This window comes from Barbus barbus (genome assembly GCF_936440315.1).
Source record: "Barbus barbus genome assembly, chromosome: 46".
NCBI lineage: Eukaryota > Metazoa > Chordata > Actinopteri > Cypriniformes > Cyprinidae > Barbus > Barbus barbus.
This window is the reverse complement of record NC_136724.1, coordinates 14528084-14554768: the sequence shown is the minus strand read 5'-3', so window position 1 is coordinate 14554768 and position 26685 is coordinate 14528084. Positions and strand designations below refer to the sequence as shown.

At 37.9% G+C, this 26685-nt stretch overlaps 3 protein-coding genes across 5 annotated transcripts; 1 reads left to right on the top strand and 2 right to left on the bottom strand.

Moving 5' to 3' along the window:
* Window positions 1-849: 849 nt before the first annotated feature.
* On the bottom strand, window positions 850-9189 carry LOC306865307 (protein shisa-2-like). The gene is made up of 2 exons (XM_079409856.1): window positions 8195-9189; window positions 850-3102 (listed from the first exon to the last, which is right to left on the bottom strand). The coding sequence occupies exons 1-2, from the start codon at window positions 8496-8498 to the stop codon at window positions 2522-2524; spliced, it is 885 nt and encodes a 294-aa protein (XP_079265982.1). The 5' UTR covers window positions 8499-9189; the 3' UTR covers window positions 850-2521.
* Window positions 9190-9908: 719 nt separating this feature from the next.
* Window positions 9909-17009, top strand: LOC306864690 (spindle and centriole-associated protein 1-like). 3 transcript variants are annotated; one of them, XM_079408850.1, is made up of 18 exons: window positions 9968-10258; window positions 10612-10708; window positions 10792-10839; window positions 10924-11070; window positions 11556-11658; window positions 11752-11870; window positions 11942-12021; window positions 12113-12219; window positions 12322-12441; window positions 12691-12959; window positions 13043-13174; window positions 13274-13397; window positions 14051-14164; window positions 14724-15070; window positions 15738-15921; window positions 16010-16091; window positions 16258-16321; window positions 16458-17009. In XM_079408850.1, the coding sequence occupies exons 2-18, from the start codon at window positions 10616-10618 to the stop codon at window positions 16509-16511; spliced, it is 2187 nt and encodes a 728-aa protein (XP_079264976.1). In that variant the 5' UTR covers window positions 9968-10258; window positions 10612-10615; the 3' UTR covers window positions 16512-17009. The 3 variants fall into 3 exon arrangements, with proteins under 3 accessions (XP_079264978.1, XP_079264976.1, XP_079264977.1); XM_079408851.1 differs by having other exon boundaries at window positions 10176-10258; window positions 16013-16091; window positions 16458-16588; XM_079408852.1 differs by lacking the exon at window positions 16010-16091 and having other exon boundaries at window positions 9909-10258; window positions 16458-16839.
* On the bottom strand, window positions 16324-25379 carry LOC306864689 (uncharacterized protein). The gene is made up of 7 exons (XM_079408849.1): window positions 24733-25379; window positions 24073-24366; window positions 23953-23991; window positions 23621-23872; window positions 22878-22979; window positions 22457-22693; window positions 16324-19586 (listed from the first exon to the last, which is right to left on the bottom strand). The coding sequence occupies exons 1-7, from the start codon at window positions 24764-24766 to the stop codon at window positions 18238-18240; spliced, it is 2307 nt and encodes a 768-aa protein (XP_079264975.1). The 5' UTR covers window positions 24767-25379; the 3' UTR covers window positions 16324-18237.
* Between the last annotated feature and the right edge of the window lie 1306 nt (window positions 25380-26685).

Here is a 26685-nt window from a genome sequence, read left to right as displayed (position 1 = left end):
TAATTCAGTTTGGTTTCCAGTATCGAGTACATGTATTTAAAAGTAATATGAACATGTGCATAGAGTTTTATGACTAAATGTCTGTCTGTATATGCAAACACTTAGCATGGAAACTATGTAAAGATTTATGCTCGCAGCCCTTGGTCTCAGTTTCGTCATGAGTGTTGAAAGTGATGAAAGTCTTGCACTTAAAGTCCATGTGTAACAGGAGCACACGGGTTTAATTTAGCCAAGGCAGTGGTGCAAACGGGCCCTGCATGTCTTCATTTGAGAGCGCCACACATACCGCTGACAGCAGCACTCAGCATCTCTTACAAACAACCCAGTGACACTTCACAGTCTCTAAAAATATTTATTATAATTATTATATATATGTAAAAGACACGTAGCACCCTGCTCTCAAAGAGAGAGAGGCACATTCAAGCTCAAATAATCATTCAGTTTTACAAACACACAGGTATCTTACACAAAATTAGATCTGATGTACATGTACACATCAGATACAGATACAGTCGAAACAGACATGCTCCCTGTCAGGACAGACTTTGCTACTTTTCCTGTAGGGGTAAACCATCCTATCTCAAACTTTAGTGATAGTTCACCAAAAAAGGAAAATTCTGTCATCATTTACTCTCATGTCATTCTAATCAGTGGAACACAAAAGATGATATTCTAAAAAACTGTTTTTGTCTAGAACAACCCCACTGACTACCATCAGTTACTTTATATTTTTTCAGTATTGTATATTATTATCAAATGTATAAAAAAAATTCAGTCACTGTAATTTTAGTTTTTTAGCAATTGTGTTGTGCTTTTTTCATGTTTTAGTTATTGTAATATTTTTATTTTGCTTCAATTTGTTTTACCGGTAATTCAGTTTTAGTTGAACTTTAGTTCTTCAACTTAAACTTTAGTTAGTTGCCAAAGCAACTCTTTTTTCAGGTTTTTCATCTAATATATACATTTAGTTTAACATTTTTAACATTTAAACTATTTGCTTTTGCCATTTTCATTAAAGTTAAAGATTTCTATTTAAAAATGATATTCTATCTAGAATTTTTAATAGTTTAGTTTTAGTTAACAATAATAGCACTGACTTTCATTAGATGAAAAAACAGACTTTTTAAAATATAGCTGTTATTAATATTTTAAGTTTTCCTTTTAATTTTAGTGTTTGTTTTAGTGATTTTGTTTTGTGCTTTTGTCATTTTTATTTTTTCATATTCTGCAAAGCAAAAATCTTTTCAGGTTTTTCATCTAATATATAATTTTAGTTTAACAGCAATTTTTGCTATAAAATTAGCTTTTGCCATTTTTATTAGTTTAAGTTAAAGATTTCTATTTAGCTTTAATTTCAGTTTTAGTTAGTATTTAAAATAACACCACTGTCTTGCATTAGATTTTAAAAAAAAAACAGACATTTTTGAAATATCTTCTTTTGTGTTCCACGGAGTCATAAAGGTTTGAAATAACATTTTGGAGTGACCTTTTTAACTTCCAGCCAAATAACCCAAATAACTCAGACTGATGCTTTTTTGGTGATTTCAGACCGGCAGCATTTAATTTCATTTAATAATCTGAGATCTAATTCTGGAGTTTTAGTATTTCAGAAAGGTGATGGCCTTCTCCTGGAGGAGCCTGGGACTTTTCTTTCCTCACTAAACTGCTGCCTTTGAGCATGCTGAAAGAAACCCACTCCAAATTAAATCCCCTGGAACCCTTTTGGTACTCCTCGAGTGTACCTTATGCTAACAGAGGGGAAGAAAAGTGGCACACATACACAGTCCTTTCACAAGGCAGAGACTTAGTGAAGGGGAACAGTTGGCAGACAGTTTTTACAGCGTAATTGACCCTGGTGCTTTCAGAAGACCGCTGATCTCAGCTACACACCTTCGCACATTGCTTTCCCAAACACAGGCCTATACTTTTGTATATTTTCTATTCAGTTACTTGGCAATGCGAAAATGACTTTGGTTCTGCAGAATGTGAGTGTGTATATGTGAAAGTGTAAGTGTGTGTGTCTACTGTATGTGCGTGTGTTGCAGTGGGCAAGAGGGTGGAGCGTCACAGTCTGTGTCCTGTGTTCACTTCATTAGATTTTAAGCATCCAACAGGGAGCCAGGACTGTTTTTCACATTACAGCACCTGTGATTCCCATTACACACAACATATAGTGCACTACACACACACATATTCACATACTGCATCTCATAAACCAACACACCTATACAGTCACGCACAGAGTGCACATGCACGGTTATACAACACAAATATACATCGCATATATACACACACGCTTCATTTACAACGGCACCGTTAGCATTTTTCAAGGCACGTCACACACACATCCAGTCATTTCTTAAGCACTGTGTCCTTTATATCACAGAAAACAATGTTGTGTTTGACAAAGCAACGGTTTGAGAGTCTCACTTGTGTGGTTGCAGGCCTTGACTCTCAATTTTGTGCCCTGAACTGATTATTTGATTTGTGATTTCGATTCCTATGATGGTCCCATTGGGATTCACATGGTAACCGGAGGGTATTTTTGATCCCCGGTCACACTGGCCACACTAGCCATGCTGGTTGGTGGAGGGTAAGGAGAATGCAATTGGCGGTAGCCTGCTTGAGAGGGATCTAGGAAGGCAGGAGCCGGAGAAACAGGGTGGGCGAATCCGATATACTGAGGATGTAGAAATTGGCCTTGGTGAGGAAGGATTTGAGTGGCTTGCTGGCAGTTTAGCACTGAGAAGTTGGTAGGCATGTTCACGTAGACGCTGGCGTCTGGCGGGAGGCAGCACGAGGCCTGGGCGCGGAGCAGAGGGGCGGGTGCGGGACGGGGGGCGGCCGGCGGAGCTGAAGAGCTGGACGAGGTGGCCGTGCTGGACTGGCGGGAGGACGAGCCTCGCGACGTACCTGTGCTGGCCATCATGGGAATCGTCTCAAGGACGCGGGCGCTGCTGGACCCTCCTCCTGAGCCGCCGCCTGATGAAGGCTCATGTTTGGGACGGAGACAGCGGCAACAGCACACGGCAACAACAGAGCCCACCAGCACGAAGGCAACGAAGACCGAGCCGACGATCAGGAAGGGCACGTAGATGGGTACTGCAGAGCAAAAGCAGGAAAATGTTGTCAAGTTTTTTTTTTTTTTTATATATATAAAACTTAATTTGCTTAATTCATAAATTTTTTATTTTCATTTTTTGGAAAATGTGGAGTGTGTTCCATATAAATATCACTTTCACAGTTTTATAAGAGTATTTCTACCTGTTTTTTGAGTGGACTAAAATATGTTGATTATAGCTCCAAAATGTTTTCAACACAAAGTTTCCCAGTTGATTAGACAACTGGACGTATGTTAATCAATAGCCCATAATAATTTTTGTAAAATATTTGAATTTTTTTAAAGGGGTCATATGATGCAATTTCAAGTTTTCCTTTCTCTTTGGAGTATTACAAGCTGTTTGTGCATAGACAAGATCCCTGAAGTTGCCAAGACTAAAGTCTCAAAACCAAAGTTATTCTTTATAAAAGTTAAGACTCTAAACAACTATTTATACGTTGTCATATTAACCTGTTAGTGAACAGACCGATGTAATGGCCCATTCACATCAAAAACTATAGGCTATTATATTAGGGTTCACAACAACGGACGATAACATTCAGTTTTCTATCTGCTGCTTCAAATGCTTGAGCTCTTTACACGCCGGTGGATTCTGTTTGATTTACGTTTTTAATCCTTCATCTGGAAAGTTCTGAAAGTGATTCCAAATGATGTCTGTGTTGTTATAGTTGTGGTATGGATTTTATGGAAGCCTGTTTCTGCCACTGAATAAAAAAAGGTAATTGCGAGTTTTTATCTCACAATTCTGACTTTTTTTCTCAAAATTGTGAGATATATCTCACATTCTGAGAAATGAAGTCAGAATTGTGAGATACAAACTTGCATGCGCAAGAAAAAAAAGTCAGAATTGTGAGTTTTTAATCTAACAATTCTGACTTTATTTCTTGAAATTACAAGTTTATATCCTGCTATTCTGGTTTTATAACTTGCAATTGTGAGCTTACATCTCGCAATTCTGACTTCATCTCTCAGAATTACGAGTTTATATCTCTCAATTTTGAGAAAAAATGTCAGAATTGTAAGAGAAAAACTCACAATTACCTTTTTTATTTTTTATTCAGTGGCGGAAACAGGCTTCCATAGGATTTCGTTATACAATTGTTAAAACTTTATAGTTATGGTTACATGACTATAATTGTCATTTTTGTTGTGAACGGGCCTTTGCAAAACTAAAGTACACGTTATAGTAACGTTTCCTGGTTAATTCCAAATATGTATATGACTCACAGTTCAATGAGGAAATTAGTAACAGCTCTGGGGTGCGTTTCCCAAAAGCAAATGTTCGCAAGTTCTGTCGTTACCAATAGGTGCCAATGGAACTTGCGACCATAGTTTTCTAACGATGCTTTTGGGAAATGCACCCATGAATGATTCATTGATGCAAATCGCTAAATCATGAGTGAATTAAAGGCTGTTTCGTGAAAATTTTAACTGATTCATTAAAAGGAACCTCTTCATAAGAGTCATTTCTTCGTGAATCAGACATCATGGCTTGTGCTGTGTTCATTGTTGAGTACAGAAAGTAGCCTACTGGCGCCCACTCTAACAAGATGATATCTGATAAAACAAAGCTTGTATAGATTTGAAATTATTGTTGCTGTTTTTGTTTTTATCGCATTTGCAATCATTAGTCGCAGTCTATAAGTGGTTGTTTACTGGCCCAGATCAAAAGAACAAACTTACATGTGCATCGGCTTCCTGCTGCCGTGTAAATCTTTTGGATTTTTTGCCCGTTTTATCATCCACTGGGTGACAATCAGATCACTTAGAAAAGTAATCTCATAAATAAGCAAGCTGCTAGATTTGAGGTATCATTCATAAAGTACCTTGTTTTTAAAATGCGATGCTTGTAATAAAACCTTCATGAAGTATTTAGGTCATCCAGCTGTATTCACTCCCATTGATACTAGAACATGTAATGTTATAGTGTGTATCAGGCCTCCTTAGCGTCAAAAATGGAGAAAAGTGCTGGATGGCAACATACTGGAGGACTTTGGGGACTTTGTTTGTATATAGCCCTTGAGCAATGTTTTTCCTTCTCTTTAGAAAGCACACATCCGTTTCGAATTCCAGTACACATCTGAAGCAATTGTACCTCCACTGCCATACGGAAGACTAGGATATCAGTAGTGTGACTGAGCTCAATGCAACTTTTATACCTCTAAAAATAACAATAAGCAAGTTTGAGGCCTAAAGCTTTGCTGAAACTTGTCGATGTGTCACATATGCCATGCTTGTGTATCTTTAAATCAGAGAACAGAGCGCTCACATGTTTCCACCCCACTCACAGATGGGTAACCTGCTGGCTCATGTGAGATGAAGGGATTTGAGAGAGAAGCAAAAATGAAAGACGAGATGTTCCAACAGTGACTTGTCCCCAGGGGTCCAGGGCCCCTCATTAACACTTATTAAGACAGGTTTGATCTGCTCTAATCTCCTGCAACCAGCACTGACCTTTCTGCCCTTGCTGCCTGACAGTGTGCATGCTTTTTTTTCGACAGGTAACTGCATTAAAAGTGACCTTTATAGCTTAATTATACATCTGATCGCCCGAGGAAAGCTTTCAGCATTCACTTTGTTGCAGCTGGTCAGGATCTTTCACCCTCATAATTGAGTTGAATCAAATCATCTATAATAGCCAATGCAAACTGGCTTTTGATTTTATTGTAGGAGCAGACTACAGAGCCATAACCTAAAAAATGCAGCCATTGTTTAACAATTTATTATAACATTATTGAATCAAAGACATGATTGCTGTGCAAAAATGACAGGGGAGTCATTTTTACAGGAGCTCTTTTGGTAGTTATTAACAGTGGAATTTTTCAGTAAATGCACGCAAACTTAAAGTTTGCCAAAAATTCAGGTCATGTTTTGAAAATCAGTGCTTTTTTGGCAGTTGAAACACACCCTTTTTTCGGAACACCCTATTCACAATTATACACAAATGTGTGTGGAAAAACAATAGAGAATCTGTTGTACAGGTTATTTCCATAGATTTATTGTTCCTCAGAGATGCTTTTTATTATAATTCAGAGTGTGCTAGTGGTAACAAAAGGTGTCTGAGATGGATGGTGACACGGTCCTGTTTTCAATAGTTTTGTTAAAACAAGTAAAATATATATTTCTTTATTCTCAGTATCATTTGGATAAATATGGAAGTTTGTTTCTTGCAATTCCATGTTTCACAATTCTGTCTTTTTATCCTCACAATTCTTAGAAATATCACAAGATATAAAGTCAGAATTGTGATAAAAACAACTGCAAGATGTTAATTTACAAGTAAACTTGCAATTGCAAGAAAAAGGTCAGAATTGTGTGATAAAATGTTGCAATTAGCTTTTATTTTTTAATAATTGTGAGATGTAAAGTCAGAATTGTGAGATGTGAACTGGGAATTGCGAGAAAAACATAAATGTGAGATAAATAGTAACAATTACCTGTTTTTATTTTTTAGCCCATGGCATGCATTCAAATGAACATATTATATATATTATAAAAAAGATAAAAGGAAAAACTATGTAGGCTACATGTAAACCTGATTTATTTGTTGTAGTCAAATCAAGAATGTTATTAGTGGATCTGAAGTTCACTGCTGATACAGGATGACAGCAAAGTCTTTCTCATGTCCTTAAAAGGATTTGGGGCCCCTTAACATGAATTCACACCTGTTGCATTATTGTCCAAGTGGAGCCAAGTCTTCAACTGCCAGACAGGCTCTGTCAAAATTGATGCCCACATGCTGTAGCAGACCACCATTTCCTCTTTCCTTTCAGATATGCATTATTAGAAGAGTCTAAAAAAAAAAAAATCACTTTGTTGTTTTTTAGGTTAGAGGTTGTTTTTAGAACTCAAAATCTACTTTTGTATCAATTTGAGGGAGAATATTTGATTTGTTAGTTTTATAAGTTGTCAAGTTGTTCAAATTCACGTACATTTTACCGTTTACTATTTAAATTAAATTATGCTGAAAAGTCTATTGTGCATTAATAGCAAAGTTGTGACAACTTACTCTGTGGGCATACTGTGATTTTATTCAACTGTTGCCTTTTTAGGGTCAGTAGCTGTGGAAATAACGGAGACGTTAAAGTATGTGTTTATAGCCAAGAAATAGAAAAAAATAAACCTACTCTAAGAAACATTCACTGGAGTGAAAAGTGTGACAACTAGCCCCAGTGTCCCCATTTGGTTCAGCTGAGGGGAAATTCGTGGATTCGAAAGTTTTTGAGCTTGCACAAAGTTCGAGGAAACGATGCACCGGCGAGGGTTACTTTATGAACGAGGCTGTCTGCACATCGCACCGGAGATCCGGTCAAGTCTGAATTTGATCCTCGTGGGGAACCGGACGACTGGAGTTCGCGCGCGCTCGTTACTGTGTATAACCGGGCGCAGTACAATTTACCATTTGTGAGTGAGTGGATTAGGTGCCAATTTGGATGCCAATTTAACTGCAGCTGTCAAAACCTGGATAACCAACGGCACTTAACCCGTTTATTTAGGGATGGGAATCGTTAGTAGCATACTTTTGAGGAAGAAGAAAAAAATCCTATACTGCATTTGCAGCTCTCATCAGTCTATTGACAAATTATCATATAATTTCAGATTTCAATAAGACATCTTAACTAATTAGAAATAAATATTCATGAATACAATCCACTTATTGGTACGCTACTATATATTATAGCTATACATAGAAATGACATTTAAAATGATAAAACTATTCTTGCATTAATTAAATACTTATTATTGCAACAAAACCCATAATGTGTATCTTTAACTTCACCCACACAGTAAGCTACTTGGTTCGTTTCGAGTCGGAAATGACGAAATTAACCTCATTTGGACACGAAACTCAACCCAGCTTTCTCATTTAGTGGGGCTTTTACGCACAAAACGCCTGAGGCGCACATTTATTTAAGTGGGTCGATATACGTTACACACTGCTGCTGCTCTAAAAGTTATTGAATTAAACCATTTCAGCTTAACTGGTGTACAATTTGATTACACGGTAATTGCCTAATTTGTTTCAGACAGAGGAAGTTACTCTACCAGAAAACAATGCAGACTTCATCTTACCTGCCCCAGAATTGTTGTCGTCCTTGTTCCCAGGGTTGGTGTCTTTTGTCTGCTTATCGTTATCACATGTGCCCTGGTCCAGGCGAGCTTCTGAGCTGGAGCAGCAGTATCTGAGCTCGCATTTCCCGCAGCAGATGATGGCCTCGGCGCTGTCGAAGCGCTCCGGGCATTGAAAGCCGTCTCTCCACGCATCCTGAGCGTCATGAAAACCGTGACAGTATTCTCCACTCGCCTTCACGTTAATGATGCTCACAAGTGCCAATACCACCGAGACGGCTATCGGGAATCCCGTGCATCCCCGCATCCTGTCACAAACCTGTGCGACTAAAATACCTCAGGATCTGAGCTAGACCTGTTAAGGTAATGAAACTAATAAAATGAGGAGACGCTGCAAAAAGGAACCCAACTAACAACTTTGGAAATGTCATTGGGCAGAGAAATTCCGAGCTTAATTCAATAGATCCAGCAGAATTGCTCCAGACAAGTATCCACTGTTTACCGTCACAAGACTTGCAGTAGCTTTGTTTCGGATTGAAAGTAAAGAGAACACATATGAAAACGCACAAAAGCCATAAAGGATGGGGTTTTACACTCATAAACCTTAAATTCTGAATATCCCATATTCCTGCGAGGAACCTCCAGGACTTTGCATCAATCCAACTCTGAGCGGATCTTCATGTCGCCACTTCTCAAATATCTTCCCTTGAGATACGGAGCAACCAACACTGACTTCACTTGTAATCCATACGCTCGATTCCTCAATGTGTTCTCACGATTTTTTTTTTTTTTTACTAACCAGTCAAGGAAGTTTTTCCACATTAATCCATATCATGCGACGTTTTGAGAGGTCTGGCTCATTAATATTTAAAAGAGCACTCAACCGCAACAACTGATTTCCAAAGGGTGCAAGCAGTCAGCCGTCAATATCTCAAGCAGGACTAGTGCATAGTGAGGATTTGGCACTGATAAACTGAGAGTGACCCACTGACAACTTCTCCTTCATTCAGAGGGTAGCTGCCCACCCGTCAAGCGGCGCATGCGCAGTACCGTGCCTTGCAACTCTTCACTTTTTGCTTCTCCAACAGTTGCACAGTGCAAACAAGTGTCATTGTATGTTGAGGGGGCCCCTGGGCGTTTCAGGAGCGGCTTCTGTGCGATGGGTGTTCCCGTGGGGATCCCCCTGAGCACAAAAGCGACGGAAACGCATTTAACAACCATTTGAGTCCGCAATTAGGACTAAGAGGTCGCTTGTGTGAATAATAGGCCACTATCATCAGCAAACGGACAGAACAAATAGCCAAGTTTTATTTAATCAATAATATATTAACATAATTCTTGGCTAGATAATATTCAATGAAAAACGTAACATTCAAATGGTAAAATAATCATTTAAAAGGTTTAGGCAACAGCAAGCGGAGAAAAAAATATTTATATTAATATATTAACACATAGAATTGTTCATCATATATAATAATCATTCATGATATATTCTTACACATATATATGTGTGTGTGTGTATGTGTGTATTAATGTATGCATTAATGTAAACTGTAAAATAAAATAAAATGATGCCACTTAACTTTTCTATCAGTATAATATTTAATAATAGCTAATATTACATGCTCTTCACTTGATCACTGTTGCGTAACATATATTTTATTTTCTGTTTTGTACACTAGAAGACCTTTCCTCTTTCTTCAAGACAAATCTAGTCAAGGTCACATGGTGACAATCTTGCAGAACTAGACAAAGATATTCAGTCTGGTATTCTCCAGAGTAACTGTAAGTAGATAGCGCACTCTGCTGGATACAATTATCTTGGGGTTCTTAATAAAACTAAAAGCATACTTAACAAAGAAAATCTTTAGTTTATCTATATTTAGTATTTATAGCATTTTAAGACAGTCTAATCTTAAGGGTTATTATCATCTTTAAGGAAAATTATTGTTTTTAGTCACGGAACGCTAACATTTGGGACTGTTATTTTGAAACGTATTGTAGCGGTGCTTTTAAATTTGTCCTGAACAACGCTTCCTGTTACTACAACACCAACAAAAACAAACGGTAATAATCTTAGTTCATTGTTCTTCTGTCAGTTTTAGGTAAAATAAGTATATATTTTTGTCAGTACAAAGCCAGCTTGTGTTGGTCATTGTGCGTAACACGATTAGCTAGTAACTTAGTTAGCAAGGATGTGTTTGAATTTTAGCACGTAACGGTATATAAATTAAAAGATAAGTTTCACATTTCGTATTCGTAATGATGCGTTAATTTACAATGATTGACAGAATGTTCTCTGTTCTGCACAGACAGGAAACTATTCCTGTTTAAGTGCTAACTTTATCGTTAGCGGCGTATGTTTTGTCCAGCAGTTAGAATTATATTGTTTGTTTTAGTTGTACCTGTGTCTGTTACAGTGAGATGTCTTTAGTGCGGATGAACCGTCCTTTATATGGTGCGGGTAAAAGACCAGTGCGAAGCAGGAAGGTGTCTGCACCAAAGAAAGAATGGGTGGTGAGAACCTGTCATGCAACCAATTACTTTAAATCCTTTTCTGGAGGGGATGCCTTATAATTTCTATCTTCCATTTATTTTAGAGCACAGTCAATGATCTTTCAGTGCATAGAGCCACACCAGAGGAACTGGTAAGGAGTTTACTGTGAAAGCTGTAAGCTGTTTTCTTAAGATCTTATTGATTATATATTTTTCTCCATGCATTGATCTCTCAGACTCAACGTCATGAGATGCACAGATCTCAGAACAGGGTCGTGGCGCAGTGGGAATTAAAAGAAAAGGCTCTAACACGCAGACGGAGGAAAAACCAGCCCCCCAGTCCTCCAGGACTTGATAGAGCCCGACTCAACATCATCAGAGAGGTGCAAATGGATTACAGACGGCTCACAAAATTAAGCTTGTAAAAACTACATCTGGAAGAATGTAATATTTGATACGCAGATTTCTAGTTTCTCTGAATTAGTAAAGTTAAAAGCTAAAAGCCCTGTCATATACAGTTTAGATTTTTACTAAAGTTTTAAAGATCTCATTGATAAATATCAGAAATTGCACCAAATAACTTATTTGCTAACTCCGTTTTGATAACTGAATAAAATTGGTGTTTTTCATCTTAAAGTGTGAGCTCCATGTTCTCAATTGATCATACTATATGAGCCATAAAGCCTGTTGTATCAAATATGATACTCAACAAAAATGTAGATGTATTAAAATTGTTCCATATAAAAAAAATCACTTTTTGTCTACCTATTATTTTATATGTAAGACTTTACAAAGCTCATACTAACATTTTTTTAGATAACAAATCAGATCAGAAAACAAAAGGTTATGAAAATCTTTTTTTGTTTAGTTGTTTTCAGATCAGTGTCAGTTGCAGGATGTCATTGCACGGTCTGACAGAGCTTTGGCTGAGGTGAAAGACCTATTTGGTGATGCACCCCGTCGACGCACAGGTTCTTGTGCAGTATAAACTAATGTGCTATTATCTGATCAAACAAGTATTATGTAAATGTATTTATGAAAGCTCATAAATTTGTGTTTTTTAGGATTCCCCGCCATTACTGTGGCACCTGACTGTGATTCTGACTCTGAGCTTCCTGTCCATCAAAAACCTGATCCTCCAACCCAGCTGTCATTGCTCAGCCAGACTATGATGGATCAGCAGGTACTCGCACAGCAGCACCACCTACAGCTTTTACTCTGTAATAAAACCTAGAATAATAAAGCCTTTTCTAGGCCCTGAATGAGTTGGAGGAGTGTGAAGAGGAACATGAAGTCCAGGATGCCCCGGTGCACCTCAGCTCTGTGATGCACAGGTGTGAATGACTGTTCATTTATCTTAAATAAACAACTTCTAATGCATTTTGATTGTCTTTAGCAAGTCATTTTTTAAATGCTTGTTTTCAGAAAAAGAAATAAATGTAGGTCAAAGTCCTTTCCATGGACCTCAGATCATCCGGAGCAAGAGTTACCCAAGACACAATGCAATACTAGAGTCAGAGAAGATCAGGCAGGTAATAAAAGCATGAGCTTCTTTATGTCATTGCAGGTTAATGTCAAGATGAATCTGTTTAATTTAAAAAATATACATATATATCTATGCTTCTTTTGCCCAGCCCTCAATGCCAAGGTGGCTGTACAGCGTTTAAAATCCAGACAGACTTATCCTGATGTAAACCAGTCTACCTCACTAGTCAACCAGGTCCTGAACCCAGAGCCTGCTTCCTCTCAACCAGGTTGAGCACTGTTATCAGACACTATTTTTAGTATATTAAACAATAACAAAGTAATACTTATTTTAATTTTGTTAAAACCATTTTTTATTTTGTAATATTTCAAACAAAAAACAACAAATTATATATAAATATTAATAACACTAATTAATTAAACAGCTAATTTAAATATTTTTTTGTTTTATAAATAATTGTATTGTGAGTGTGTATGTATTTAGGGGTAGAAATGGTAATACCTGTTTTTTTTTTCAGGTATTAAGAGTAGGTCAGTTCAAGCCACTAGGGGGCGCTCCGGACATACCTCTGGCCTGAACCGCTCAGGGTTAAGCTCTATGGCAGGAAACCAGTCCAGTCTGGAGCTTCTGCAGGGCATGCTTGAGCAAGTGGAGACTGAGTTGGATTCTCTAGACCACCAGAATACTTCACCAGAAGCTGTACCACAGCAACAGAGACCAGGCCTCACCGGCTTCTCTGTGGCTCTAGTAGCGACACTTGGACGTCTAGCCAGTCATATTAGAAAAGTGAGGCAACATAAGTGAAATCCAAAACATTCCTTAAAAAATTGGTCAAATGAGTGACTTCCCCATTTGCATCGCTTGCACAGAAAGAAGAGGAGGCTCTGAGGAAGGCACAGGAGAGAAGACGACTAGAGGAGGAGGTGAAGGAGCAGAGAGCTTTGATTGACGCCCTGACTGTAGAGTCACTGACACTGAGGGAAGAGAGTGCCAACCTGCAGGTGAACTATTTAGCCTTCAGAAACTTTATCCAGATATTACTTGCAAGTTTGTCTATTAATATGCCATTTTTGATGGTGTTTGTTGTTGCTAACATGCAGGCGAGGCTGCAGCAGCAGATATCTGACCTAGAGCAGCGTCTAGATGCTGTAGTCCTTGTGGTGGGAAGACCAGATTCTGCAGAACCACACACAACAGAGCAAATCACAGATAATGCAGCTCAAAGTAACTACCACAAATTGTAGATCTACACATCACGCACCTGTAAACTTACCACTGTTTTAAAGTTGTATCTGATTTGATCTGGATTGGTTATCTTGAGTATGTAATTGAGCCTGTAGCAGCACAGTGATTAAAAGGATAGTTCACCCAAAAATGAAAATTCTGTCATTAATTACTCACCATCATGTCGTTCCAAACCTGTATGACCTCTGTTCATCTTCAGAACACAAATTAATATTTTTTAATATTAAATCCGAAAGCTTTCTGACCCTCTATAGACGGCAACACAACTGACACGTTCAAGGCCCAGAAAGGTAGCGAGGATATCTTTAAAATAGTCTTTGTAGCTTTATAAAAATATTATTATTATTAAATTAGTATTTAAATTAGTAAAAAAGTATTGTTGAACCACTGATGTTACATGGACTATTTTAATGATGTCCTTACTATTTTTCTGGGCCTTGAACATGTCAGTTGTGTTGCTGTCTATGCAGGGTCAGAAAGCTCTCGGATTTCATAAAAAATATCTTAATTTCTGTTCTGAAGATGAACAAAGGTCTTACAGGTTTGGAACAACATGATGGTGAGTAATTAATGACAGAATTTTCATTTTTGGGTGAACTATCCCTTTAAGAAGAGTGTGTTGTGTTCTATAGAAAGAAGAAATCAGGAGTCTGGCTGTACTGAAAACGATCTACAGCAACAGGACTTTGTCTCTGCAGCCGTGCTGCTCTCTCCTCCTCGTCAAAGAGATGGTCTGCCTCCTGCAGGTCAGTCTGAAGTGTAGAAAGATCCCTCACACCTAGTAGTGTGTTTTAACACTAAGACAAGCATCACTATTGCTGTTGTTCTTACAATTCAAATGCATCATTTTGGAGGATGATAAAATGAATGATAAAATCCACATAGACATTAATAAAAAAAGTCCCAGGTCCCCCAGAACCTCCATCAGCACCCCTGAAAAATTCTCAGAACTCCTTACTGATGGATTAGCAAATATCAGCAAAGTTGCTAGGTCACACTTGTAGATATAAAAATGGTTGTGGCTAACTTTGCAGTACTGAAACCACTCATTAGAAAATATAAAATATTTGTTTGTTTTGATATACGTTCTGAAATGAAAGGAGGGTTCGCACGGGTGTAACTTTCTGTAACTCTGCCCATCATTTCAACATTCAAAATGCAGAAAAAACAGATTTAAGGTTAAAAAAAAATTTTATATTAGGACTACTTAGGAAGTCACTTCTTTTCTCTCTTTTGAAAGCTTGCTAAATCTGATTGAATCATCAATGCAAGTATGACTCAACAGTATTTTGTTACTTCTCCCAGCATGTCATCCACTTCCACACGCACCCCCGCCGCACTACAGTGGCTCCTGTGCAGCAACGGGAAGTCAGGGTTCACTGGAGGACTTTGACATCTCCATCTCTCCTTCCTCCTTCGCTAGCCTACCACGGCCCACTCCTCTGCTGGACGATCTCTCTCAAGATGCCATGTTAGGGGAGATCGCCGAACTGACACGTCAGAACGCAGCGATCCGGGCCCAGCTGGGGCAGCACCGTCCATCTCCAGCTGGAGCTTCAGTGTCGAGGGAGCAGAGTGCAGACCGGCTTTCCACAGCCAGTTCTGTAGTTAGACAAGTGTCTCCTTCTACAGAGCTACAGCACACACAGCAGGTTAGTTACATACTGTGGACTTGGGTAAAGTAGTCTGCAGTTCCTCACAACTGCTTTTCAATTAATTTTTTCCACAGCTTTATTTCTTATAGTTGTGCCTTTGCTTCTAACAAATATGACTTTACACTATTGATGAAAAAATTAGGGTAAGATTTTAAAAAATGTTTCAAATGACTCCTCTCTAATGTTCACCAAGGCTGCATTTATTTTTATCAAAAATACAGTTAAAACAGCATTAATGTTAATATTATTTTTGATTTGAAACAGCTGTTTTCTATTTTAATATATTTTAAAGTGTTGTTTATTCCGGTGATGAAATTTCAGCTGACATTACTCCAGTCTTCATGAATTCGTGTCTAATATGCTGATTTGATGGTCAAGAAACATTTCTTATTATATTCTGGTTAATATCACTTGATGAATAGAGGAATTATTTTGATTATTTTTTTTAATCATACTCAGCACAGACATTTAACTGTAGTTTGTCTCATTAGTTTCTCATAATTGTGTATCTCAAAATTACAACTTGATGTTTCTCAATTGTGACCTTCTCAATGTTTTCCACCACAATTACATAGTTTTTACTTTGAGGTAGAAACAGGATACCATAGTACACAGTGAGTTTGGATGTGGCAGTTTCTTACATTTACATCTTTTTTTTATCCAGCCTATTTCTGTAGCGAGATCCTCAACGATGGAGATTGAACAAAAACTGCAGGAGCTGAACCGCCAAAGTGCTGAAGCAAGAGCTAAACTACTAGAGCTCATTGAACAACAGAAACAGAGCGCCTCCCTCAGAGTTTCCCCTGCCATTTCCCCAGTACTTCCTCACTCCAGCAGCACTCATACAGGTGTGTGTCTCTTTTAATAATGCTTACATCCTCTCAGATCCCACAGAATGACAGTAACTGATATATGGCGTCTATTCATGTTTTAAAGCAGTTAGAGGGTTAACTCCAGAGCAATTTTTGACACTTACTGAGAGAAACCATTCACCACAATCCAGTGCAAGTAGTCGAAGGTGAGTTATAAAAAGCCAAGAACAAATTTGCATATAAGATATGAACTTGACTCTTCAATCCAACTGTGCTAGTGTAAATACAAGGCATCTTTCAAATCGGTGCATTTTAGATTTAGCGAAGAAATAATTTTAACGTTTTTTTTTTTTTTTTTTTTTTTTTTCTCAGGTCAACTGGAAGAGTCTCACCACAGAGTTTGGATAGTGTGGAAATCCAGAGGCTTGAGAATCAAGTATGAAATATCATTTTTATTGCACATATAACCATCATACGTCATTTCTAAAACTTAATATTGATATAATAGTATGTAAAACTTCAGATATTTATATTACTCATGATTTCAAACTTTGTATTTTAATTTCTGACAGGTGGAAAAGCTGAAAAGAGAGGGCTGGTTTGCATTGTCAGCTCATGTCAAATGACTTGAGCTCAAGGAATATGGTCTATGAATAACATCATATTTCCATGCACAATATTATTCCAATACATTTGACATCCCTAGTTTGTCCTGTCTCTGCAACAAACCATGAGAATTATGTGGGAGGTGTTGGCATGGCCAGATGACATTGATAAACAATAGGTTTATCTTCAGACAGTTTTACCTAGTATGACATTTACTTGAATCCTCATATGAAGTATTTTAAATATCAGTGTGCATGCAGACATACCGATTGACTGTTCAACTGTATTTAACGTATTAGTTCTATAATTTTAAGAAATGTATAATTCCACAATAAATTTTAGTTAATTAAATGCTTTATTGTGTTTTTTTATATCACATTATTATATGCATTGTTTTCTGATTTTGAGAACAAAGCCAAAAATGTAAAGCAGTTGGAATTAACATTTCGTAATTGCAATAAATGTTCGAGCAATGTTCAGTTCGTAACACTGGCTTGGTAATAAATCTGTTAAAGTGTTCTAGCTGGTTATTGATTTTCAGTAACACAGCACCATGTAAAGCACCAAACAAGAGTTGATATGATATTCAGTTAGTAAAACCTCAGTGTGCTTTTTCATATTGAGCACAATACAGCACAAATATGATTTTTCAGAATTAAGTTTCAAATGGTATTTACTTGCTGTTTTCCTATTTTATGGAGCCCTGTACTTGACATGCGGACAAAAAATTATTTATTGTTGCCAAGAATTAATAATTTGTTTTCTCATTTTAGTAAAAGTATGACCACAATGTATTAATTTGTTCTAATTTATTTGCTGCGATTTATCTAAACCAAGAGAACAAATTTTTTTATCTGTGGCCACGATATATATATATATGTGTGTGTGTGTGTGTGTGTATATATATATTTATTTATTCCTGCATATCATCATGTGCGGGGCTCAATACTTTTTATACTGTAAGATGTGTGCTTTTCACGTTTTAATTTGCTTGTGTTTTTGCACCTACATAGCTACAAATCCATTTTTATTCATAAAATTAATCTGAATTTGAGGGAAAAAAAACTTTAAATACTTTTAAATGAAGTACAGCATGTGACACTAGCTGCGTTTCCATTACAGAATTGCACAAATCTTTTGCAAACTACGTTGCAATAGTTTATAAATTTAGATGAAAAACTGTTGTGAAATGACGGCGTTTCCATTAACTGGTGTTATGCGACTAAAACTTATTTTTTTCCTGTTGTGATTAATCATGGTGACGGATGTTGGTTTAGGTTTAATCGAAGGAGACATAGGCGTGTATCTTTAGCGAAGCAGTGTGGAGAGCGTGTCGCGGCGCACCTGGTATAAACACAAGCATTGCCTTTAGAGTGGCCGTTTCTGAGCCGTATTGCAGTTTAAATAAGGAGATTTTAAGCATTAATGGCAAGGAAAGCCCCTTATACTTGAGAGCGGCCACTTTAGGTGTTTCTTGGAGATTATAGTACATTTAAAGAATGATCATATGACTTTTACGTACACCAGGTGACCTGTAAATGTGGAAAAACTATTTCCATTACAGTTTTGCAAAATATTCCTTTTTTGAATTGCCCCAAAAACCACCTCATGCTAGCATAAAAAAGTTTTTGCGATATTTGGCAGTTTTTGCGAAATTGGTGTGTTTCCATTCAATTCGCAATTTGATGGGTAATGGAAATGCAGCTACTGTTTGTCACTGCAACATCATGTCAACTACCCGTATTTTTAATTTACCTCACAGTCCCTGTGTGGCATAGCCCATAGCCTTCCACTCCTGTATATAAATTTGACCTCACACTCCAACCCAGAGGTCTTGACCTTGAAGCAGCATCCTTCATCCTTGAGCTGAGCAGAGTGTCTCTGAGCCAGCGCCTGTAGCTCATCCCAGCCATCACTTTCTCCCTCTCTGACCCACACTTTCCCACCTACCTCAGCCAAAATGTTGCCACCGCACCACTGCATGTCACGCAGCCCCTCTGCTTTGAGCAGATACATACACACGCAACGTGGCGCACACACCTTGAAGCGCCCCCTTCCTTCTTCATAACAAAGACAGTGCAGTCGTACCAGGAATGAAGTGGGTTCTGAAGTGATAAAACGAATGACCTCCTCCACCCCATTGTCGATGGCGACAGGCCCGTGAACCCTGCTGACGGAAAACAGCTTGGCAGGACCGAGTATCCGTACCGATTCGAGAATAAACTGGAAGTTGTGGTGCTCGCCGAGTTGTAAGTATGTTTGGAATTCGGACAGGGTCTCCTGGTGGAGCTGCATGAGAGAGCCCAATCCCAGCTGCACAGGATTGAACTCCAACACTGAAAGCAAACGATGGCGAACTCCCGCGTCAAAGGCTTCAGAGTTAAAAGCTGGATTTGATAAGACAAACCGCACATGCTGGATGATCGTAGCAATGGGCGCATTTGAAAAGTCAAAGGTGGTTCGTTTGGGCTGCACGACATCTAGGAGACGTGCGATACGAACACACGCCTCCATGTGCTGTCTAGCAAGAAGAGTTGTGTCCTGGTCCGAGGAGGATGGAACCATGCTGCTTAGAGCTTTACGGATGACCCGCAGAGAGACACCCTGGAAGGAAGTGACCCGGTGTAGCCTGCTGGGCCTGCAGGAAAACAACCCTTCAACTGAAGAGGACAGCTGGAGGCCTTCCTGGAGGGGATGAAGGTCTCTTAGCACCTGAGCGAGGACTCTCACACTCTGCAGCAGACTCTCAGCATTCCCTTCAGTCCAGCACTGCTCCACTTCCTGCAGCAAAGTGGCCTCCACTCTTCCGCTGGCGCTCAGCTGCTCAATCATGCCTAGTATGCCACCGCTAGGCTTCGCCTCCGGCTCCTCCAGAACCTCTGCCATGCAGTCCCACACCAGAAAGCTGAAGATGGCCCACACGGTGTGCTGATCTGTGCAGTCATCTGGACACAGGTGGTCCCAGCTGCGTAAGTGGTCCTGATCGTGAAGGTGGTCCCAGCTGTGCCGGTGACTGTGGATACCACTGCGGAGAAGAGTCTCGGCTTGTTGCAGCAACCTCAACAGCAGGCACCCCCTCTCTGAAAGCTGGACCCCTATAGATGACAACCAGATACATCATGTTGGTTTTATTTATCATTTTCTTTTCAACTTGAATAGATCTTAATTATGACAATTTCTTTCTACTGTTTTTTTATTTTATATACAGTATATAATTTTGAAAGATGCTTACACTCACCAAGCTGCATTTGATCTAAAATACAAATATTTATATTCAAATATATAATCTAAAATAAATTAAAAACTTTAAGTAACAATTCTTTTCATTTTAATATATTTAAAAAAATTATTTATTTCTGATAGCAAAGCTGAATTTTCAGCATTTATTACTCCAGTCTTCAGTGTCACATGATCCTTCAGAAATCATTATAATATACTGATTTGGTGCTCAATAAATATTTCTTATTATTAATGTTGAAAACAATTGTGCTGCTATATTTTTGTTGACTGTTTCTGTGATATGTTTTTCAGGATTCTTTGATGAAAAGAACACTCTAAATATCAGCATTTATTTTAAATGGAAACCTGTTGACATTATAAATGTATTAATGTCTTAATTTAATGCTTTTTTGCTGAATAAAAGTATTAATTTCATTTTTTTTATTATCATACTGGCCCCATACTTTTGAACAGTAGTATATTTCGGTAAGGTAAAAAGTATATTTTGTTTTATATTATATAAAGTATATATTTCATATTTTTATTAATGCATATTGGTAACATCACAAGACTTTATCCAACCTTTATCATATATTAATAAGCAGTTAAAAATTTTACATTTAATTTCATTTGAAATTTAAATGTAATATTTATAATCCATATTTTTCATAAAAATAAAAGACTATTCGAAAGTACTTTATGTTCAAGGTTTTCTAGAATTCTAAAGTCTTTTTCCCTTCATTATGAAATAAGGAAAGTTTAATCACTATGACATTTGCTGGCTGCCCTCAAAAAATATCTTTATGATTACAGGTCCTTCTAAAAAAATTAGCATATTGTGATAAAGTTCATTATTTTCTGTAATGTACTGATAAACATTAGACTTTCATATATTTTAGATTCATTACAACACAACTGAAGTAGTTCAAGCCTTTTACTGTTTTAATATTGATGATTTTGGCATACAGCTCATGAAAACCCAAAATTCCTATCTCAAAAAATTAGCATATTTCATCCGACCAATAAAAGAAAAGGGTTTTTAATACAAAAAAAAGTCAACCTTCAAATAATTATGTTCAGTTATGCAGAAATATTGCAGAAATGACTGCTTCAATGCGGCGTGGCATGGAGGCAATCAGCCTGTGGCACTGCTGAGGTGTTATGGAGGCCCAGGATGCTTCGATAGCGGCCTTAAGCTCATCCAGAGTGTTGGGTCTTGCGTCTCTCAACTTTCTCTTCACAATATCCCACAGATTCTCTATGGGGTTCAGGTCAGGAGAGTTGGCAGGCCAACTGAGCACAGTAATACCATGGTCAGTAAACCATTTACCAGTGGTTTTGGCACTGTGAGCAGGTGCCAGGTCGTGCTGAAAAATAATCTTCATCTCCATAAAGCTTTTCAGCAGATGGAAGCATGAAGTGCTCCAAAATCTCCTGATAGCTAGCTGCATTGACCCTGCCCTTGATAAAACACAGTGGACCAACACCAGCAGCTGACATGGCACCCCAGACCATCACTGACTGTGGGTACTTGACACTGGACTTCAGGCATTTTGGCATTTCCCTCTCCCCAGTCTTCCTCCAGACTCTGGCACCTTCATTTCCGAATGACATGCAAAATTTGCTTTCATCCGAAAAAAGTACTTTGGACCACTGAGCAACAGTCCAGTGCTGCTTCTCTGTAGCCCAGGTCAGGCGCTTCTGCCGCTGTTTCTGGTTCAAAAGTGGCTTGACCTGGGGAATGCGGCACCTGTAGCCCATTTCCTGCACACGCCTGTACACGGTGGCTCTGGATGTTTCTACTCCAGACTCAGTCCACTGCTTCCGCAGGTCCCCCAAGGTCTGGAATCGGTCCTTCTCCACAATCTTCCTCAGGGTCCGGTCACCTCTTCTCGTTGTGCTGCGTTTTCTCCCACACTTTTTCCTTCCCACAGACTTCCCACTGAGGTGCCTTGATACAGCACTCTGGGAACAGCCTATTCGTTCAGAAATTTCTTTCTGTGTCTTACCCTCTTGCTTGAGGGTGTCAATGATGGCCTTCTGGACAGCAGTCAGGTCGGCAGTCTTACCCATGATTGCGGTTTTGAGTAATGAACCAGGCTGGGAGTTTTTAAAAGCCTCAGGAATCTTTTGCAGGTGTTTAGAGTTAATTAGTTGATTCAGATGATTAGGTTAATAGCTCGTTTAGAGAACCTTTTCATGATATGCTAATTTTTTGAGATAGGAATTTGGGGTTTTCAGGAGCTGTATGCCAAAATCATCAATATTAAAACAATAAAAGGCTTGAACTACTTCAGTTGTGTTGTAATGAATCTAAAATATATGAAAGTCTAATGTTTATCAGTACATTACAGAAAATAATGAACTTTATCACAATATGCTAATTTTTTGAGAAGGACCTGTATTTCTTTTTATTTAGAAATATATAATAAAAATGGAATATTCAAATAATTATACCTAAAGTCACATTTAAAATAAATTAATAGATTTGGACAACAAAAATAGTGTCATGACACTGAGTAATTATGACTTAGCCTTTCTAAGGATAAAACCATCTTTATTTATTCCAGAGAAAGGCTTGTCACAAAGTAAAGGAAGCAGAAATGCAACAGTTCAGTTAAAGATGCACACTGCTGAAAAACTATTTACAACTAAAACTAAATTAATAGCTATTTACATAAATATTTGCTTTAACTTGTTAAACAGAATCTAAGGTTAAGCCTGAGATGAACTGGCCTTCACTTACACCGAGGGCTAAGTTCTGCCACTCTGCTCAGTAGTCTGTCAGCATCCTTTGTTTTCTCTATATACAGGGACACTAGGGCCTCCAGCTGGGCTGAGTCTTCTATGCTGACCCCTTCAAGAAAGTACTCTCTGACCGTCCGGCGCGGCAAACCTACCGCCACACCAACCTCACAGACATTAAACCTAATCTCATCCCCCACAGTCAAGCCCAGCCGAGTCATGACCTGCTGCAGGCCTCCTGATGGAAACAAGATCAATTTCAGTTCAAGGACAACATCAGTTCTGCAACCTTAGATCTTAGATGAATTCTGGAAACCAAAATTATTTTTTTCTGGTCTGAGCAAATTTACCAGCCATAAATATTTCTACAGTCTCTCTCATATTTTTCAACAAAATGAGTATAATGTTGAAATGTGAATCACCTGACAGAGGTAACGCCCTCAAGTGACCTCTGGTCTCCTCCACTGCTATCGGCACAATGCTGCCTTCAGGCTCTTTATTGAGGTCTTCCAGCAAACTGTTCACTGAAAAATGAGAAGACTGTAAAGAAGCTGAATTCCTTGCTGGAACAATATTAGGAGTTCTAATTGATGTTTATTATTTTTCTGTGGTAATATTTTTGCTGAAACTGATTACCATAAAAACATTTGAGGTAAAAAAGAAAGAATCATTAATACTTTTACTCAGCAAGGAGGCATTAAAATTGCATTTTAATTACTGTTCATTGAATGTTCTATTCATCACAGAATCCTACAAAAATGCTTTCCACAAAAATAATAAGCAGCAAAATTTCAACAATGATAATAATAAGAACCATTATTAATAACTTAGCATTAATAATAATTGCCAGATCAGAGTATGACGCTATGACTGTAATGTAATGACTGCTGAAAATGACTGCTGAAAATTACATTTCAAAATATACTGAAAACAGTTACTTGAAATTGTAATAATATAATCATAATATTATTGTTTTTATAATACTGTTATATTTTTAATCAAATAAATGTTGTCTTGATGAGCAAAAGAGACTTCTTTCAAAAATATTTAAAAATCTTAATTATTCCAAGTATTTGATTAGTAGTGTGCATTACAATATTATATGCATTTAGATTATAATATTGCATTTAGGTTTTCTCCATTCTGTTAGAAAAGTTCTGCTGACCATTAAGTTCCTCAGCTAGCTGCTCGTCTTCATTCTTTAGCGCTGTGCAAAAGCTCTTGCATGCTTTTTCTCCTTTCTTCAGGCAGATGGACAGCAGGGTTTGTGCTTGCTGTGTTGGGATGAGTATTGCTTGGATTTTCTCCAGCTCCAGCTGAGTCAGAATGCCTTTGGAGAAGAGATCGAAGGAGACCGGCAGTACAGAACATCCCAAGCTTGAGCACAAAACATTAAACTGGGCCTGTAGTTGACGTTCTGCATGGAGACAGGACAATGGTGAGGGCTGGGAGACATTTACATTAAGTAAAAGTTAAAATTGTGAGACTATGTCCTACCTGTTGGACCTTGCGTAATGCCTGGTGGCTGGGAGTAATCTAATATGAGAGTGCAAAATATTTTAGTCATGCTACTGCATTTATGTTTTAAGACAGAATGCAACTTTAGTCATATCATACCTTCTTCTGAGGTCAACCAGGTTCGTAGACGCGGGTAGTGTTTCTTACATTTTCTCAGACACTCCATGAAACTAGAGGCACCACTTTCATCCATCTGAGCGTCAACAATCTCTAGAAGTTTTCGGACTTTGTTGGGAGGCGTTCGTTCAGCTTCAATTTCATAACAGTTTTCCCTAGAGAGCAGACCTACAGATATGACACAGTCTAGCAGAGGGCTCAAGTGATAAAGACCATCCACCAGAAGCATCTGTGAAGACAGGAGCCGGGCCTTTACAGGTTGCTTCTCCTTTGCTCCTACAGGGAGAGTGAGGGGAGATGAGCCATTTTTCACTCAAGTAACACTCATATTTTACAAATGTTTCCTGTCAATTTGAATGATAAGTTCTCCAGTGAATCAGGTTAGGGTTAAGTTTATCCATATAGACCAAAATATGAGCCACATTAAATATTTGTTACAAATAAAAATGACGTCTAATATAGCCTAAATATGATTTGACAGAAAAGGGACAGCAACGATACAGTAACAGTTTTGCACTTTTTCTGAGAGGATAGATAGATAGATAGATAGATAGATAGATAGATAGATAGATAGATAGATAGATAGATAGATAGATAGATAGATAGATAGATAGATACGAAAGGCATATCTATAAAGCTTACCTGAAATGTGGGGTCTCTCGGTTGGGGAAGCCATCACAATATTACATGGGAATAATTCATACTCATCTTCAAACTATGGCAGGTTCATTCAAACGTTTCACTTCTGATCTCAAGCGATTCATTCCTCTCAGTTCACTTGATGGAAATCCTGACGAGCAATCGACGATGACAAAAGTCACTCGGCGGCACTTTATGTCAAAAATGATAAACTTACTCTTGAGTTTTATGCATCAGCTAAATGCCAATGTTTGTCATAAAGTGTCTCGAGCAGTTCCTCAGTGTACCACTTCCTGGAAGTGGTGATCTATCCGTGAAAGCTTAAAGTCTGAGTCAACAAAGTTTCATATTAATAAATGCTCAAACCTCAACTCCCACGGTCATATACTATTCAGTTTGAGTGGAGAGTCTGATTTTGTGATTAAATATAAACAGTCTCAGGATTGAAACTGTGATTAAAATATATGGGCGTGACCTCTTGTGAGTTATAAAATAAAAATGTATTTTAAATTTGGTAAAATCTGAAGCGAAATGTATTTTGCAGGGGCTGAAAGTTAGCTTTTGAGGTCTTTTGAGTCTTTGTTTGTGAGGTGAGCACAAAGCCCTGCAGAACACCTGTGCATTCATTAGATTTGTGTCTCATGTTGTGTGAGGTTTTGCTGTCACGTGAGATGTATATATTATGGCTGTAGCACTATATTTTAAGGTGTCCTTGTTACACGTTAAATGTACTAGTACTACATACTATTATAAGAACAATTAATTATATGCAAGTAACCCTAATCCTAACCCTAACAATAAGTACATGTAGATAATTAATATTACTTAGTACCTAAATGTATAGGCTAATTACACTGTAACAAGGACACCTTAAAAAAAAATCGTCTAACCTTTATGGACTTCTTCATCTTATTATATACCCTGATAAAGAGTTAAGAGTCCAGTCTCTTATCATCATACTTCATAATGTTGTAGAGACCAGGGCTGATTTTCACACTATTAAAAAAAGTGGAAGATAAACCAAGAAACAAACCATTGTTTAGGCCAAAAACTATTGTGAGATTAATAAACTGTAATAAATGTATACCATTTAAAACACACATGGAAATTTACCAATATAAAACAACACTGCTAGAGTAAACAATCATTGGTGTATATTGTATATTTGAAATGCTGTTTTTCAGTAAGCAGCTATTTACTTGCAGAAGTGTTATTATTGTTAACTAAACTCAAACTATTTAAAAAAAAAAAAAATTTTAAATAAAACTGAAATAAATGTAAATATTAGATGAACAACTTAGAAATGTTACTGAAACCAGCTGGAACTGAAAAAAACAACCTTAAACTTGAAGTATTAAAATGGCTAAAACTAAACAAATACATAATAGTAATTAATTAATGAGTGCATATTGTATATATGTATATATATATATATATATATATATATATATATATGTATGTATATATGTATTACTAAAATAATGCTGCATTTACAGCTCTCGATTGGACAGATGTGATAACTACAGATGGGGAAGTCGTGACCTAAAGATCACAGGTTCGAGTCTCAGGTCCGGCAGGAATTGTAGGTGGGGGGAGTGAATATCCAGCGCTCTCTCCACCCTCAATACCACGATTGAGGTGCCCTTGAGCAAGGCAACGAACACCCAACTGCTTCCCGGGCGCCGCAGCATAAATGGCTGCCCACTGCTCCGGGTTTGTGTTCACGGTGTGTGTGTGTGTGTGTTCACTGCTGCGTGTGTGCAGTGCACTTAGGATGGGTTAAATGCAGAGCACAAATTCCAAATATGGGTAACCATACTTGGCCACATGTCACTTCACTTCACTTCACTTCACTTCACTTCACTTCAGATTACTGCAGGTAGAATTATTATCAGTGAGGCCAGGAGGGGGCACTCAACCTGTGGTCTATGTGGCTCCTAATGCCCCAGTAGTGAT